This window comes from Acomys minous (assembly GCF_964271855.1).
Source record: "Acomys minous genome assembly, chromosome: 16".
Taxonomy (NCBI): domain Eukaryota; kingdom Metazoa; phylum Chordata; class Mammalia; order Rodentia; family Muridae; genus Acomys; species Acomys minous.
In genome coordinates, this window is record NC_140498.1 from 71918368 (window position 1) to 71935356 (window position 16989).

The window sequence follows — 16989 nt, forward strand, 5'->3', positions numbered from 1 at the left end:
CCCCAGCCCCTCACTGGGGGATTCTAGGCAGGTGCTCTACCACTGAGCCACACCCCAGCCCCTCACTGGGAGATTCTAGGCATGGGCTCTACCACTGAGCCACACCCCAGCCCCTCACTGGGGGATTCTAGGCAGGTGCTCTACCACTGAGCCACACCCCAGCCCCTCACTGGGGGATTCTAGGCAGGTGCTCTACCACTGAGCCACACCCCAGCCCCTCACTGGGGGATTCTAGGCAGGTGCCCTACCACTGAGCCACACCCCAGCCCCTCACTGGGAGATTCTAGGCAGGTGTTCTACCACTGAGCCACACCCCAGCCCCTCACTGGGGGATTCTAGGCAGGTGCTCTCCTACTGAGCCACACCCCAGCCCCTTACTGGGGGATTCTAGGCAGGTGCTCTACCACTGAGCCACACCCCAGCCCCTCACTGGGCATTTTGGTCAGGGTGAATTATGCCCACAATCCCAGTGGCAATTTTTAAGAATCTTTTCCGTCTGTAGTTGATTGACTCAATAGATTTGGAACTCTGCAGATACAGAGGGCAAATGTAAGACTCTGAGACAGGAAAAAACCACCAACCAGGGAGCCTGCATGGGACTGACCTAGACCCTCCTCGCATATGTTACAGTTGTGTGGCTTGATCTCCTTGTGGAACTCCCAGCAATGGGACCAGGAGCTGTCTTTGACTCTGTTGTCTGCCTTTGGGACTCTTTCCCCTGCTGGGTTTCCTTGTCTAGCTTTAGTAGAAGAAGAAGTGCCCAGTCTTACTTCAACTTGACATGTCATGGCTGGTTGATATCCATGGAGGCCGGGGGGCGGGGTGTAGGTAGTGCTGGGAAGAAAGGAAGGGAGGTAAACTGCACTTCGGATATAGAATTTAAAAAAAAAAAAAGACTGACAGAAAGCTGAGCTTGTTTTGTAGACCAGCCCTTCTGTTATCTCTTTCTTTCCCCTCTGTGGCTTCTACAGACCGGCCAGACGTGGATCTCCACTGGCTGTACCCAGATTTGTGCATGCAAGGGAGGGCTCTTTCAGTGCCAGAGTTTCCAGTGCCCCTCAGGGACCTACTGCGAAGAAAATGAAGACGGCAGCACTAACTGTGTCTCAAGAAGTAAGGGAGCTGTGGGAAGGGAGAGGCAGAACCAGCTCACGGCTGGAGGAGACCAGGGCACGGCATGAGCCTTGTTCTCCTTCCACCCCATAGCTATGAAGTGCCCAGCCAACAGCATGTACACCAGCTGCCTGCCCTCCTGTCTACCCTCCTGCTCCAACCCGGATGGCCTCTGTGAGGGCACCAGCCCCAGAGACCCTTCCACCTGCAAGGAGGGCTGTGTCTGTCAGTCTGGCTACCTGCTCAGTCAGGACAAGTGTGTGCTCAAAGACCAATGTGGCTGCAAAGATGCAAAGGGTGACCTCATCCTGGTGAGTTGGTATGGGGAGTGGGATTGAGGAGGCAGGAGGTGGGGGCATGCTCTGCCTTTCTCAGCCTTGGATGCTCCTGTTTGTATGGCTGGCCATGGAGTACGAAGGCTGGTAGAATGTCGATTGAATTTTAATTTAGTTTTCCTTTTAAAAAAAAATCAGGATTTATTTATTATTTATGTATACAGTGCTCTGCCTACATGTACACCTGCACGCCAGAAGAGGGCATTGGATTACATTATAGATGGTTGTGCACCATCATGTGGTTGCTAGGACTGGAACTCAGAAGCTCTGGAAGAGCCGTCAGTGCCCTTCACCCCTGAGCCATCTCTCCAACCTTTATTTTTCCTTTTCAAAGACAAAGACTCATATAGCTCAGGCTGGTCTCAAACTGACTGCATAGCTGAGGATGGCCTTGAACTCCTGACCCTCCTGCTCTCACCTCCTGAGTGCTGGGATGCCAGGCTGCTCCACCATTCCTGGGTTATGTGGTGCTCAGGGTTTCACCAATCATAGAGAAGCACTCTGCCCATCAGGCCGCAGTCCCAGTCCTCATATACTGTGAACTGTGTCAGGGGATTCCCACAGTGGACGCACCAAGGCAGGGGTGGATGAAACAGGAAGAACCCTGCTGCTTCACTGCCTCATCTGCAAATGAGTCCACCAGCCCCTCCCAAGCAGTGTATTCAGGACCCCAAGAGCAAGCTGCATGTTGTAGTACACACATCAAGTCCTACCACTTGGGATGTGGGAGCAGGAAGAGAAGTTGAAGGCAATCTTCAGATACATAGTGACTTCAAGATTAGCCTCAACTACTTAAGACCTTATCTCAACTAAACCCAGCAAACTGCCAAGAACAGTGTCTTGAGAAGGAGGGCTCCATGGTGTTAAGATTCAGATGACACTATCACTGCCTTCTGGAGGGAACCAGTTGTATCAGGTCCTGGACATGTATGGTGCTGCATGTTCTTAGTTCCATGGCCTCCTGAAGATACTCAAACACACGGATGGTCAAGCCCTTGTATAAAATGATGTCGTGGTCGTGAAAGCACAGCACAGTGGGTACAGGACTTGTCTAGAGTACGCAGAGCCCTAGCTTCCATCCCCAGAAGCTTGTAAACCAGGAATGGTGGTACACACCTGTCACCCTAGTGCCAGGAATGGTGGTGCACACCCGTCACCCTAGTGCCAGGAATGGTGGTGCACACCCGTCACCCTAGTGCCAGGAATGGTGGTGCACACCCGTCACCCTAGTGCCAGGAATGGTGGTGCACACCCGTCACCCTAGTGCCAGGAATGGTGGTGCACACCCGTCACCCTAGTGCCAGGAATGGTGGTGCACACCCGTCACCCTAGTGCCAGGAATGGTGGTGCACACCCGTCACCCTAGTGCCAGGAATGGTGGTGCACACCCGTCACCCTAGTGCCAGGAATGGTGGTGCACACCCGTCATCCTAGTGCCAGGAATGGTGGTGCACACCCGTCACCCTAGTGCCAGGAAGATAGAAGCAGAAGGATCAGAAGTGCAAAGCCCTCTTTAGCTCTGTAGGGAATCAGAGGCCAGTCTGGTCCATATGAGACTCCATTTCAAAAAGCAAGGAATGTGAAGGACAGCTGACTGTGACGTCTGTGACCCCCTGGTCCCCAGGGTTGATCTGGATGATGTAGCTGGCTAGGCAGGCATCTCCTTCCTACCTCACCAATCCATATATGTCCCTCCCAAAGCTGCCCAGTCTGCTGAGGAGGACTGGGTTTTTTGGTCAAGGGTGTACAGTAGCTGGGCTTCCCTGCTAAGAACCTCCAAGCAAGTTCTCTAAACAAACACACAGAACTGAGCAGATGTCTTAGCCAGTAAGTGTTTGCCTTGCAAGCATGAGGGTGTCAGTTTCATTCCTAAAACCCCTGTAGAAAAAGCCAGGTACGGGGCCCACGTGGCTCAGCAGGTAAGTGCACCTCCAATGAAACCTTTGATCCCAGAAACCCACATAGTGGGAAGACAGGATGGACTCTGGAAAGAAATGACAAATGTCCTCTGCCTTTCACACAGGTGCAGTGACATCCACATGCACAAAGTATGTGTGTGTGTGTGTGTGTGTGTGTGTGTGTGTGTGTGTGTGTGTGTGTTATAGTCATATTTGCTTGTAATCTCAGAATTGAAGAGGTGGAGATAGGCAGATCCCTGAGGCTCACTGGCCCCTCAACCTAGCCTATTTGGCAAGTTTAAGACTTAATGAGGGACCCTTCCTCAAAGAGCAAGATAGACAGCTCCTGAGGAATAGCTTGTCCCTTGCCCTCCTCTACCTGCTCATGCATATATGTAAATTACACACATATGAACACATACTACATGCATGCACACATACATCTCCACATACAAGTGAAATAACATAGTACTTGTTTATCTTTCTATATGCTTTAAATAATTCTACATGAATTATAGTGACATAGACTATGTACATGTTATACAAATAGTTCTACTGTATTACTTAGGGAATAATGACATAAAATACAGATAGGTTTTCTTTCTGGAACGTAGAGCCTCATTCATGGTAGGCACTAACTCTACCACTGAGCCACACTCTGAGCCCCTCACTGGGAAATTCTAGGTGCTCTACCACTGAGATAAGCCCTTGCACCTCACTGGGGTGGGGGGATGATTCTAGGTAAATGGTCTACCCGTGATGTAAGCCCTAGCTCCTCACTAGGGGATTCATTGCACATGCTCTATCACTGAGCCATACCCCTAACTATAGATGCAATTTTTTCAAATGTTTTCCTCCAATAGTTGGTTGACTTAATAGATTTGGAACCTGTAGGGAGGAGGCCATATATAAACTACTCACACAGGAAGCTAAGCTTTCTCTTTAGAATCGCCACCTCTTTTCTCTTTTCTCTTCCCATGGCTTCTACAGGCAGGCAAGACCTGGATCTCCAGTGGCTGCACCCAGAGCTGCACCTGCACAAATAGGCTTGTTCAGTGCCGGAATTTCACCTGCCCATCAGGGTCCCACTGCCAGCACAGTGAGGACGGCAGCAGTAACTGTGCAGTCAACAGTAAGGAGACATGGGGGAAGGGGCGCCCTGGCAGCTGAAAGGATCCAAGGCAGGGCCCTAGAGTGGGCTATCAGAAGTACCACAGCTGGGGAGAGAGTCTGGGGGAGCAGTAACTGGCCTGAGGTCCTTTTCAGTGTTCATGCTTCTTGACAGAGTTGGAAAAATGTACCATCTTTGGAGACCCCTATTACCGCACATTCGATGCCTTCACCTACCACTTCCTGGGTCGTATGAACTACTATCTCATAAAGACGGTGGACAAGCTCCCAGAGGGAGTTGAGCAGCTAGTCACGGAGGGACGCAACAAAATAACCCCCAAAGGAAACCCAACCTTGCACGAAGTGACCACCATTGTCTATGGCTATAAAATCCAGCTCCAAGAAGGCCTGGTGGTTTTGGTGAGTAAGAGGCAGGGCCAGACCTGCAGGAAACTAGGGAGGCTACTATAGGCCACCTGGAGCTGACAAAGCCCACGTGGCCCATTGTCAGGAAGTGTCCAGGGGTGCAGACCATTTATAGAAGTCAGAGTCAGTGTTACCTCGTGGGGAAAAGTGGCACAGGGCAGTGGGACCACACGCAAGGCTGAGAGGGGCGAGGGGAAAGATGAGCGATGGATGGGGTGGTGATGCATATGCTAAAAATGAAGCTGCAGCATCCATAGTGTTGATTTAAGGGGGGAAAACCAACTTTCTTTGACGTGTACTTAGTTTTTTTTAATATTGATTTTTAATTGTTTATTTACGTCTATGTGAGTATATGCCACACATGTGTGAGTACCCACAGAGACCAGAGAAGGTGTCATATACTCTGGAGCCAGACTTATAGACAGTTGTGAGCAGCCAAGCAAGGATTATGGGAACCAAATGCAGGTCCTCTGGAGGAACAGCAAGCACGGTTAACCGACGAGCAATTACTCTAGCACCTATACTTATTTATGTATTGTATATGTGTGTGAATGGGCATGCATGTGCTGTGGTTCATGTATGGAGTTCAGAGGACAACTTGGAGGAGTCAGTTCTCTGCTTCCAGCATGTAGGTCCTGGAAATCAAACCCAGGTCCTCTGGATTCTCGGCAAGTGCCTCTACCCACTGAGGCATCTGAATTTTTGCAAGGAAGGAACTAAGGTACGAAAGGGATGTCTCTGACTTGAACTATATCGTGGTTCAGTGAGGAGAGTTAGACAGAGCCAGGCAGAGTCAAGAGCAGCAGAGGGTGCTGCCCACCCAGCATGCTCTGCAATTCAGCCTTCCATTCCTAGGTCAACAACCAAAAGGTAGCAATCCCCTACAATCCAAACAACCACTTGCGGATCATCTTGAGGGCTCAACGGCTGCTTCTCATCACTGACTTTGACATGGTGGTGGACTTTGATGGAAAGCACAGTGCAGGTATCAGACAGCAGAGGGCCTATCTCTGAGCCAGGGGTGCTGCCTCACACCTGTAATCCCAACCCTCTGGCACCAGAGGCAAGAGAGTCTTCCATGCTTGCCAGGGCTTACATTGCTATATTGAGATAATGTCTCAAAGAAACCCAACAACAACAAAAAGACACTGCAGGATGTGGTGGCACACACCTGGAAGTCTAGCAGTTAGGAGGTAGATGCAGGAGGATCAGGAGCTTGAGGCTAGCCTCAGCTACATAGACGGTTTGAGTCCATCTTGGGCTATATGATACTCTGTCTCAAAAATGAGAACAAACCAACCAAACAAACCAACACAACCCAACAATAACCAAAGAGAACCAAAACAGCAGCAATAAAAACCAATAGCCAGAGAAAATAGGAGTCCCATTTCTGGGATGGAAGATAGGAAGGCACAGCTCAGGCAGACAGCTCATAGGAAGATGAGTTATACTTGGAAATAGACCCCTGGCTTGAGAGGGAGACTGAGAGTATGGTGAGGAGGACAGAGTTTGTCTCACCACAGGGCATCTCCTTCTTCCCGCAGTGATCTCCTTGCCTACCACATACCGTGGACTGATACGGGGCCTGTGTGGAAACTATGACAAGAACCAAGCCAATGATCTCATGTTGCCCAGTGGAGTGCTCACCTCAAACATCAATGACTTTGGCAACAGTTGGGAGGTGAAAGTGGCAGATGTCCTCTTCCGAGTCCCAAGGTGAGGACTTGGGCTAGGGAGATGAGCAAGAGTCTCTCTCATTGGAGGTGTAGAGGATTTAACCTAGGACCTCATGGATGCAACCACTGAGCCACACTCCTTACCCATTACTGGGAATTAAAGTCAAGAACTCTTATCACTTAGCCACCCCCAGCCCCTCACTGGGGGATTCTAGGCAGATGCTCTACCACTGAGCCACACCCCAGCCCCTCACTGGGGGATTCTAGGCAGGTGCTCTACCACTGAGCCACACCCCAGCCCCTCACTGGGGGATTCTAGGCAGATGCTCTACCACTGAACCATGCCCCAGCCCCTCACTGGGGGATTCTAGGCAGGTGCTCTACCACTGAGCCACACCCCAGCCCCTCACTGGGGGATTTTAGGCAGGTGCTCTACCACTGAACCACACCCCAGGCCCTCATTGGGGGATTCTAGGCAGGTGCTCTACCACTGAGCCACAGCCCAGCCCCTCACTGGGGGATTCTAGGCAGGGGCTCTACCACTGAGCCACACCCCAGCCCCTCATTGAGGGATTCTAGGCAGGGGATCTACCACTGAACCACACCCCAGCCCCTCACTGGGGGATTCTAGGCAGGTGCTCTACCACTGAACCACACCCCAGCTCCTCACTGGGGGATTCTAGGCAGGTGCTCTACCACTGAGCCACACCCCAGCCTCTCACTGGGGGATTCTAGGCAGGGGCTCTACCACTGAGCCACACCCCAGCCCCTCACTGGGCGATCCCTCTGGGCTGGATATTGTCTAGCCAGCAAGTCTCTTTTCCACTGCCTTTACCTTCTGTTCCTTCTTCTCTTACTGACCAGTGTGAACAGCTGCTCATTGGAAATCTCTATGGTGCCCTTATCCTTCCTTTCACCTTTCTCTAAACTTGTTTCTCCCTCCTGAGCCTCACATAGCTCCTTGCCATCCCTACTTCAGGGCCCTACCTGAAGAAAAAGAAGAAGAAGAGGAAGAGGAAGAGCCTGACCTTCTGCCATCAGAATGTAGCCCGGAGCAGACAGCACTCATCAGCAGCACCCAGGCCTGTAGGGTGCTGGCAGACCCCAAGGGCCCCTTTGCTGCCTGTCACCAGATTGTATCCCCAGAGCCCTTCGAGCAGTGAGTCACAGGCCCAGAACTTACAAGAATGTTCCAGATTCCTGCTGTGGTTTTCCTCTCTGACCCGGGTCTAGCTCTGCCGCCTTGGTTCTTTTCCCTCATAACCTTGCTTCCTACTGACTCCCTCCATGCAGTCTGCTATCTTTCTGTATCAAATGCCTTACCCTGAGCTACACCTCTAGCCCACCGACTTTCTGTGTGGGGTTCCAGGCCCCAATTCTCTATTTTTGTTTTTGTTTCTTTGTTATGTTTTGTTTTGTTTCTGAGACAGGGTTTCTCTGTGTAGCCCTGGCTGTCCTGAACTCACTTTGTAGACCAGGCTGGCCTCAAACTCACAGAGATCTGCCTGCCTCTGCCTCCTGAGTGCTGGGATTACAGGTGTGTGCCACAACGCCCAGCTTTCTTCTCTATTTTTAACCTATTTTAGCCAGTATTTATTTGGGTGTCATATAGCCCAGGTTAGTATATATCTAAGGATGACCTTGAACTTCTGATCTTTCTGACTCCGGATTATAGGTGTGCACCACCATGCCCTGTTTATATGGCACAGGGGATGGAACCCAGGGCTTCATGTTTGCTAAGCAGACACTACCAAACTGCTACATCCCCAGATTTATCTATCTACCTATTATCTGTCTATCTATCTATCTATCTATCTATCTGTCTGTCTGTCTGTGTGTCTGTCTGTCTATCTATCTGTCTGTCTGTCTGTCTGTCTATCTATCTGTCTGTCTGTCTGTCTATCTATCTATCTACCTACTACTTATCTACCTATCTGCCCATCCATCTATCTATCTCTTATCTACCCACTTATTTAGAAGGATTTGTGAGGGAGATGGGTCTGCACATGTTTGTTCAGTGTACGTGTTGTGTATATTTACATAGATGTGAGATCCTTTAGGAACCATCCACCTTGGTTTTTATCTTTGTTCCTTTCCTTTTGTGTGAGTGTGGATGTGGGTATGTGTTGCTGGGGGCCCAGAGTTGAAAATCAGGTGTCTTTTTCTATCACTTCTGCACCTTATTCCTTTAAGATGGGGTCTCACACTGAACCTGGAGCTCACTATTTTTTGGCTAGGCCATGAGGACATGAGCCCCATTGATCTTTCTGTCCTCACTCCCCTACAGAGCAGGGGGGTTACAGGCATGTGTGTGTGGATTTGAACTCGGATCCTCGTACTTGAACAGCAAGTGCTTTTATCCAGTGAGCATCTCCACTGCCTCCGCCTTGTTTTCTGAGATTAAGTTTCAAACTCAAAGCCAAGGCTTCCCAATTAGGCTGGCCAGGCTGGCCAGTGAGCCTCAGGGACCCTCCTCTCCCCGCCCTTCCCAGCACTGAGACTATGACATATCACCACACCCTGCTTGTTTTTAACATGGAGACCAGCAATCAAACAGGTCTTTAATCTTGCAAGGCAGCCACATGTCAGCTGAGCCATGGCCCCAGCTCCCAGCCTTTCACCGAGCCCCTTTTCAGCAAGACTAGGATCTCTTTGCCCGTCTCTCTAACGGCACATCTACCCCACCCCTCCCCTCCTACCCCAGGCATTGTATATCTGACATGTGCACTGGTTGGAAGACCAAAGAGGAAGAGGAACTCCGATGCCGGGTCCTCAGTGGATACGCCATCATTTGCCAGGAGGCAGGTGCCAACGTGACTGGTTGGCGGGACCAGACACACTGTGGTGAGGCTCTGACTCCGCAGCCATTCCACTGCTAGTCTCTGTGGCCGCCACCACCCTCACCATGGTCCTTTGGCCTTCATTCCTCTATCCCCAAGTTCAAGGCAGCACGTGCCTTTAGACTGACCCTCCCCACCACTCCTCTATTGTCCAGCCCCACCCCTCCCCCTCTCTGCCCATATTGTTGTTGTTGTTGTTTTCTCTCTTCCTTTGTTTTTTTTTTTTTTTATGTGTGCGTTCATGTGTGTTTGGGTGCACGCTTACATGTGGGGGCCGGAGAGCAGGACCCATGTGCCCTGTTCTTTTGTTTGGGGGGGGGTAGCTCCATCTATTGTGTGTGGGAGGGCGGGCATATCCCACAGCGCATGCGTGAAGGTCAGAAGACAACTTTCAGGAGTTGGTTCTTTCCTTCCACCGTGTATGAGGGGTCCAATTCAGGTCACCTTTCCCCACTGAGTCACCTCACAACCCCACCTGTTATGTGAGGCAGGGTCTTTCACCGGGACCCAGAGCCTGGTGATGAGGTCAGGCTGGCTGCCTAGTGAGCCCCGAGCAGCCTCAGGTCTCCACCTCCCGAGAGCACATGCCGCCACCCCTGGCTAGGGACTGAACTCAGGTCATGCTTCAGCAGGCGCGCCTCTGCTGGCTCAGCTTTCCCTTAGCTCCCTGCTTATGCTTTGAGGTGTTGTTGTTTTGTTTCGTTAAGATTTTGCTTATTTTTATTTGATGTATATGTATGAGTGCTTTGCCTGCGTGCATTCTGTGCACCATGTGCATCCTGGTCGCCACAGAGGCTAGAAGAGGGTGTCGGAGTCCCTGGACCTGGGGTTACACGTGGATGGAAATTGCCCTGTGGTTGCTGGGAACAGAACCAGGATCCTTCCAGGCGCTCTCAACTGCTGAGACATCTCTCCAGCCCGTTTTTGGATTTTTGTTTTTGTTTTTTTGTTTTTTGTTTTTCAAGACAGGGTTTCTCTGTGTAGCCCTGGCTGTCCTGGACTCTCTTTGTAGACCAGGCTGGCCTCAAACTCAGAGGTCCGCCTGCCTCTGCCTCGCAGAGTGCTAGCATTGCAAGTAGCAGCTGCTGTACCCGCCCTACCACTGTCTGTCTGTTTTCATCATGTGTCCTGTGTCCCAGACAAAACTCTTCACACAGAACTGGCCTGTTTGTTCTGGCCTCCCTGCCTACAGGGATCTCTGCTGAGTGATCTTATACCTCTCTTTCTTGATCTTGATCACTAGTCCCTTTATCTGTTTGGTGCCAAGGCCAGCCAGCTTCTAACTGTGCTTCTGTCCCCTCAGCCATGACATGTCCTGCCAATACTGTGTACCAGCGTTGCATGACGCCCTGCCCCGCATCCTGTGCCAATTTTGTGACCCCCAAGATTTGTGAAGGCCCCTGCGTGGAAGGCTGTGCCAGCCTCCCAGGCTACATCTATAGTGACACCCAGAGCCTCCCAGTGACGCACTGCGGCTGCACCACCAACGGCATCTACTACAAGGTCCGGGTGGCATGGAGGCCTGGGAGTCCCAGTCTAGAGAACGACCTCTAGGAGGAATCTAGACCTGTCTCCTGTCTTCACCTTCTCTTTTCCAGCTGGGTGACAGCTTTGTCACTGACGACTGCTCCCAGCACTGCACCTGTGCAAGCCAAGGAATCCTGCTGTGTGAACCCTATGGCTGCAGAGCTGGAGAGTCCTGCGTGGTGGCCAACTTTACTCGAGGCTGCTTCCGCGGTGAGCCTGGATCCTTCCAGTCTCTATAACCAGGAGTACCCACCCTGTCTCCCTAACCCCTGTTTGGTCAAAGGAAGGCTGCACCTTCTTTTGTCGGGAGGGGTGAAGGAGAAACCCTCTTTTACCAAGTGTTTACTACCTGCCGTGTAGAGCTCTGCCCCAGAGTCCACTTTAATCCTTACGTAGTGGAAAGCAGGACACCCCACTTTATGAGCATTGAAAATAGGGTTCCAGCCAAGCATGGTAGTGCACACCTTTAATCCTAGCACTCTGGAGACAGGCAGGTAAGTCTCTGTGAGTGTGAGGCCAGCCTGATCTACATAGCAAGGTCCAGGCCAGACAGACCCTGTCTCTCTCAAAAGAAAGGGAAAGAACTCCAAGACTGGAAAGACAGTTTGTGAAGTGCTTTCTGCACATGTGGAAAGTCCTGAGTTGGAGCTCCAAAACTATCTGTAAAAAGCCAAGCGTGGTTGGAAGGATGGCTCAGTGGTTAGGCACACTTGCTGTTCTTGCAGAGGACCCAGGTTCACATCCACATGGCAGCTCCCAACTGCCTGTAACTCCAGTTCTGGTCTCTGAGGGAGCCAACACACATGTGCTAGGCATGCATACAGCAGGCACTCACACATACCCATCAAATGAATCTCTGGGGCTTGCTGGGCTTTTAGCCTAGATTAATCAGTGAGCTCTGGGCTTATGAGAGACCCTGTCTCTAAAAAGGACAAGGCAGACAGCAACCGAGAAATGACACTTGAAGTTGACCTCTGGACCTTCTCATGCATGTACACACACACACACACACACACACACACACACACACACACACACACACACAAAAAGAAAGAAAATGAGGTTCCAGAAAATTCTCTAGACCCAGGGTAGCAGGTTAGATTGCTGAGTGGGCCCCAGGTCAGGCTCCATTGACTGCTGCCCTCCCCTGGGGCCTGACCCACAGCCAGACATCTCCCATACCGTGAATATCCTCGTGTGACCCACTCACACCCTCTGTCTTTGCAGACAGCCCATGTCTCCAGAACCCCTGTCACAACGATGGCCGGTGTCAGGAGCAGGGGGCCACCTTTATCTGCCATTGTGACCTTGGTTATGGAGGAAAATTCTGCTCAGAGCCTCGAGATATTCCAACTGAAAAAAGGCTAGGTAACAGTCACATCCCAGGCCTGTATTCCACAGGCCATTGCCACAGAGCTACTCTTTTTAATTTTCATATATATTATAATATCTATTATATATCATAGATATGTGATAGGGATGACATTGATAATATACAATAGTATTACTCTATCACAATATATTACATATGGTATAAAAGTGATATGTCATAAATAATATTGTACATTATATGCCATACATATTATATAAAATATACACATATATAGTTTATGGTTATATATATTTTGGGTACATAATATAATATATTAATGTTATATGTTAAATGTATAATATATAAATTATGTTACTATGCTATATAGCTTAGATAACATCAGTTATATACTACTAATTATATAAATGTTCCATGTAATACTGTATTTTATGTATTTGAGGGGTCATATTTATTTCTCTATTTGTTGTGGGGTAAATATGTGGAAGTCAGAGGACAACCTAAGGGAGTCACTCTTTCCTTCCACTATGTGAAACTCTGAATCTAGCTAAGGTCTTTTTTTTTTTTTAAGATTTATTTATTATGTATACAGTGCTCTGTCTGCATATACACCTGCCAGCCAGAAGAGGGCATCAGATCACATTATAGGTGGTTGTGAGCCACCATGTGGTTGTTGGAATTGAACTCAGGACCTCTGGAACAGCAGACAGTGCTCTTAACCTCTGAGACATCTCCCCAGCCCCTCCCTTCTTCCCCCTGCTCCCGCCCCCGAGGTCTTAACCTACCCAGTTGTCCCGCTAGTTCTTGCATTATTATACACAACATAACACAGATAAGATTTTCAGGCTCAGTGGCACAGGCCTGTAATTGTAGTATGTTGGAGGTAAAGACAAGAAGATCAAGTGTTCAAGGTCATCCTCAGCTATATAGTGCGTTTGAGGCCAGCCTGGTTATATGAAACCCCCTAAAATACATATTACATAACAAATCTATTACATAGGAAACGTAATAGGGATCATATCACTATGTGGGTCCCCAGAAATCAGCAAGACGAAACGGTCCGCAATAGTCTTCTGCCCATCCCCTCTATACTGGCACTCCTGTGTGTGTGTGTGTGTGTAGGCACAGATGCCTAGTCACGTGTTTATACATATATGTGGAGGCCAGAGAACACCCCCAGTGGTATTCTTCAGGCACAATTCATTATTTTTTTTTTGAGACAGCAACTCCCACTTGCCTAGAACTGGCCACAGGAGTAGGAGAATGGCTAGGGAACCCCAAATCTACCTGTATCCTCTTCCCCAGCACTGGGATTGCAAATGCACACCCAGATTTTCATGTGGGTTCTGGGAACCAAACTCAAGTCCTTGTTCTTTCAAGGCAAGCACGTTACCTACCAAGTTGTCTCCCCAGCCTCGTTTATTTGCTTGTTTTTGTTAATTGTTTGCCTCAGGGTGTAAGGTAGCCAAAGCTGGCCTTGAACTCAATATTTCACTGAAAATGACCTGGAACCTCTTCTTGTCTCCCTGCTTTTACCTCCTATATTCTCGTTATTAGCACCCACCTTCACATCTGACTGAGCTCCCACCACCTCACCCCTAACTCCTCACCCCTCACCCCTACCCCTCACCCCTCACCCCTACCCCTCACCCCTCACCCCTACCCCTCACCCCTCACCCCTCACCCCTCATCCCTCACCCCTCATCCCTCACCCCTCACCCCTCATCCCTAACTCCTCACCCCTCACCCCTAACTCCTCACCCCTCACCCCTAACTCCTCACCCCTCATCCCTACCCCTCACCCCTCACCCCTCACCCCTAACTCCTCACTCCTCACTCCTCACCCCTCACCCCTAACTCCTCACCCCTAACTCCTCACTCCTAACTCCTCACTCCTCACTCCTCACCCCTAACTCCTCACCCCTCACCCCTAACTCCTCACCCCTAACTCCTCACCCCTAACTCCTCACCCCTAACTCCTCACTCCTCACTCCTCACCCCTCACCCCTAACTCCTCACCCCTAACTCCTCACCCCTAACTCCTCACCCCTAACTCCTCACTCCTAACTCCTCACTCCTCACTCCTCACCCTAACTCCTCACCCCTCACCCCTAACTCCTCACCCCTAACTCCTCACCCCTAACTCCTCAACCCTAACTCCTCACTCCTCACTCCTCACCCCTCACCCCTAACTCCTCACCCCTAACTCCTCACCCCTAACTCCTCACTCCTCACTCCTCACCCCTCACCCCTAACTCCTCACCCCTAACTCCTCACTCCTAACTCCTCACTCCTAACTCCTCACTCCTAACTCCTCACCCCTAACTCCTCACTCCTAACTTCCTCACCCCTAACTCCTCACCCTAACTCCTCACCCCTAACTCCTCACTCCTAACTCCTCACCCCTAACTCCTCACCCCGTAACTCCTCACTCCTCCACCCTCACCCCTAACTCCTCACCCCTAACTCCTCACTCCTCACCCCTCACCCCTAACTCCTCACCCCTAACTCCTCACTCCTAACTCCTCACTCCTAACTCCTCACTCCTAACTCCTCACTCCTAACTCCTCACTCCTAACTCCTCACCCCTAACTCCTCACCCCTAACTCCTCACCCCTAACTCCTCACTCCTAACTCCTCACTCCTCACCCCTCACCCCTAACTCCTCACTCCTCACCCCTAACTCCTCACTCCTAACCCTCACTCCTAACTCCTCACCCCTAACTCCTCACTCCTAACTCCTCACCCCTAACTCCTCACCTCCTAACTCCTCACCCCTAACTCCTCACTCCTAACTCCTCACTCCTAACTCCTCACCCCTAACTCCTCACTCCTAACTCCTCACCCCTAACTCCTCACTCCTAACTCCTCACTCCTAACTCCTCACCCCTAACTCCTCACTCCTAACTCCTCACTCCTAACTCCTCACTCCTAACTCCTCACTCCTCACCCCTCACCCCTAACTCCTCACTCCTAACTCCTCACCCCTAACTCCTCACCCCTAACTCCTCACTCCTAACTCCTCACTCCTAACTCCTCACTCCTAACTCCTCACTCCTCACCCCTCACCCCTAACTCCTCACTCCTAACTCCTCACTCCTAACTCCTCACCCCTAACTCCTCACTCCTCACCCCTAACTCCTCACCCCTAACTCCTCACCCCCTAACTCCTCACTCCTAACTCCTCACTCCTAACTCCTCACCCCTAACTCCTCACCCCTAACTCCTCAACCCTAACTCCTCACTCCTAACTCCTCACCCCTAACTCCTCACCCCTAACTCCTCACCCCTAACTCCTCACTCCTCACCCCTCACCCCTAACTCCTCACCCCTAACTCCTCACTCCTCACCCCTCACCCCTAACTCCTCACCCCTAACTCCTCACTCCTAACTCCTCACCCCTAACTCCTCACTCCTCACTCCTCACCCCTAACTCCTCACCCCTAACTGCTCACCACTAACTCCTCACCCCTAACTCCTCACTCCTCACTCCTCACCCCTACTCCTCACCCTAACTCCTCACTCCTAACTCCTCACTCCTCACTCCTCACTCCTAACTCCTCACTCCTCACTCCTCACCCCTCACTCCTCACCCCTAACTCCTCACTCCTCACTCCTCACCCCTAACTCCTCACTCCTCACTCCCTCACCCCTAACTCCTCACCCCTAACTCCTCACTCCTCACTCCCTCACCCCTAACTCCTCACCCCTAACTCCTCACTCCTCACTCCTCACTCCTCACCCCTAACTCCTCACTCCTCACTCCTCACCCCTAACTCCTCACTCCTCACTCCTCACTCCTCCCTCCTCACCCCTAACTCCTCACTCCTCACTCCTCACTCCTCACCCCTAACTCCTCACTCCTCACTCCTCACCCCTAACTCCTCACTCCTCACTCCTCACTCCTCACTCCTCACCCCTAACTCCTCACTCCTCACTCCTCACTCCTCACTCCTCACCCCTCACCCCTAACTCCTCACTCCTCACTCCTCACCCCTAACTCCTCACCCCTAACTCCTCACTCCTAACTCCTCAACTCCCTAACTCCTCACCCCTAACTCCTCACTCCTAACCTCTCACCCCTAACTCCTCACTCCTCACTCCTCACCCCTAACTCCTCACTCCTCACTCCTCACTCCTCACCCCTAACTCCTCACCCCTAACTCCTCACCCCTAACTCCTCACTCCTCACTCCTCACTCCTAACTCCTCACTCCTCACCCCTCACCCTAACTCCTCACTCCTCACTCCTCACCCCTAACTCCTCACCCCTAACTCCTCACTCCTAACTCCTCACCCCTAACTCCCTCACCCCTAACTCCTCACTCCTAACTCCTCACCCCTAACTCCTCACTCCTCACTCCTCACCCCTAACTCCTCACTCCTCTCTCCTCACTCCTCACCCCTAACTCCTCACCCCTAACTCCTCACCCCTAACTCCTCACCCCTAACTCCTCACTCCTTACCCCTCACCCCTAACTCCTCACCCCTAACTCCTCACTCCTCACCCCTCACCCCTAACTCCTCACCCCTAACTCCTCACTCCTCACTCCTCACCCCTCTCCCCTAACTCCTCACCCCTAACTCCTCACTCTAACTCCTACCCCTAACTCCTCACTCCTCACCCCTCACCCCTAACTCCTCACTCCTCACCCCTCACCCCTAACTCCTCACCCCTAACTCCTCACCCCTATCTCCTCACCCCTAACTCCCTCACCCCTAACTCCTCACCCCT

General features: G+C 51.1%; 1 protein-coding gene across 1 annotated transcript in view; it reads left to right on the top strand.

Annotated features, from left to right (window-relative positions):
- ZAN (zonadhesin) overlaps nucleotides 1-16989 on the top strand; it is a 104860-nt gene that overhangs the window by 84400 nt on the left and 3471 nt on the right. The window contains exons 71-81 of the mRNA XM_084761388.1: nucleotides 972-1113; nucleotides 1207-1424; nucleotides 4337-4478; nucleotides 4632-4876; nucleotides 5738-5867; nucleotides 6427-6598; nucleotides 7538-7717; nucleotides 9263-9402; nucleotides 10702-10901; nucleotides 10997-11135; nucleotides 12153-12293. Coding sequence (XP_084617514.1) covers nucleotides 972-1113; nucleotides 1207-1424; nucleotides 4337-4478; nucleotides 4632-4876; nucleotides 5738-5867; nucleotides 6427-6598; nucleotides 7538-7717; nucleotides 9263-9402; nucleotides 10702-10901; nucleotides 10997-11135; nucleotides 12153-12293 — 1849 coding nt within the window. The remainder of the gene's footprint in view (nucleotides 1-971; nucleotides 1114-1206; nucleotides 1425-4336; nucleotides 4479-4631; nucleotides 4877-5737; nucleotides 5868-6426; nucleotides 6599-7537; nucleotides 7718-9262; nucleotides 9403-10701; nucleotides 10902-10996; nucleotides 11136-12152; nucleotides 12294-16989) is intronic.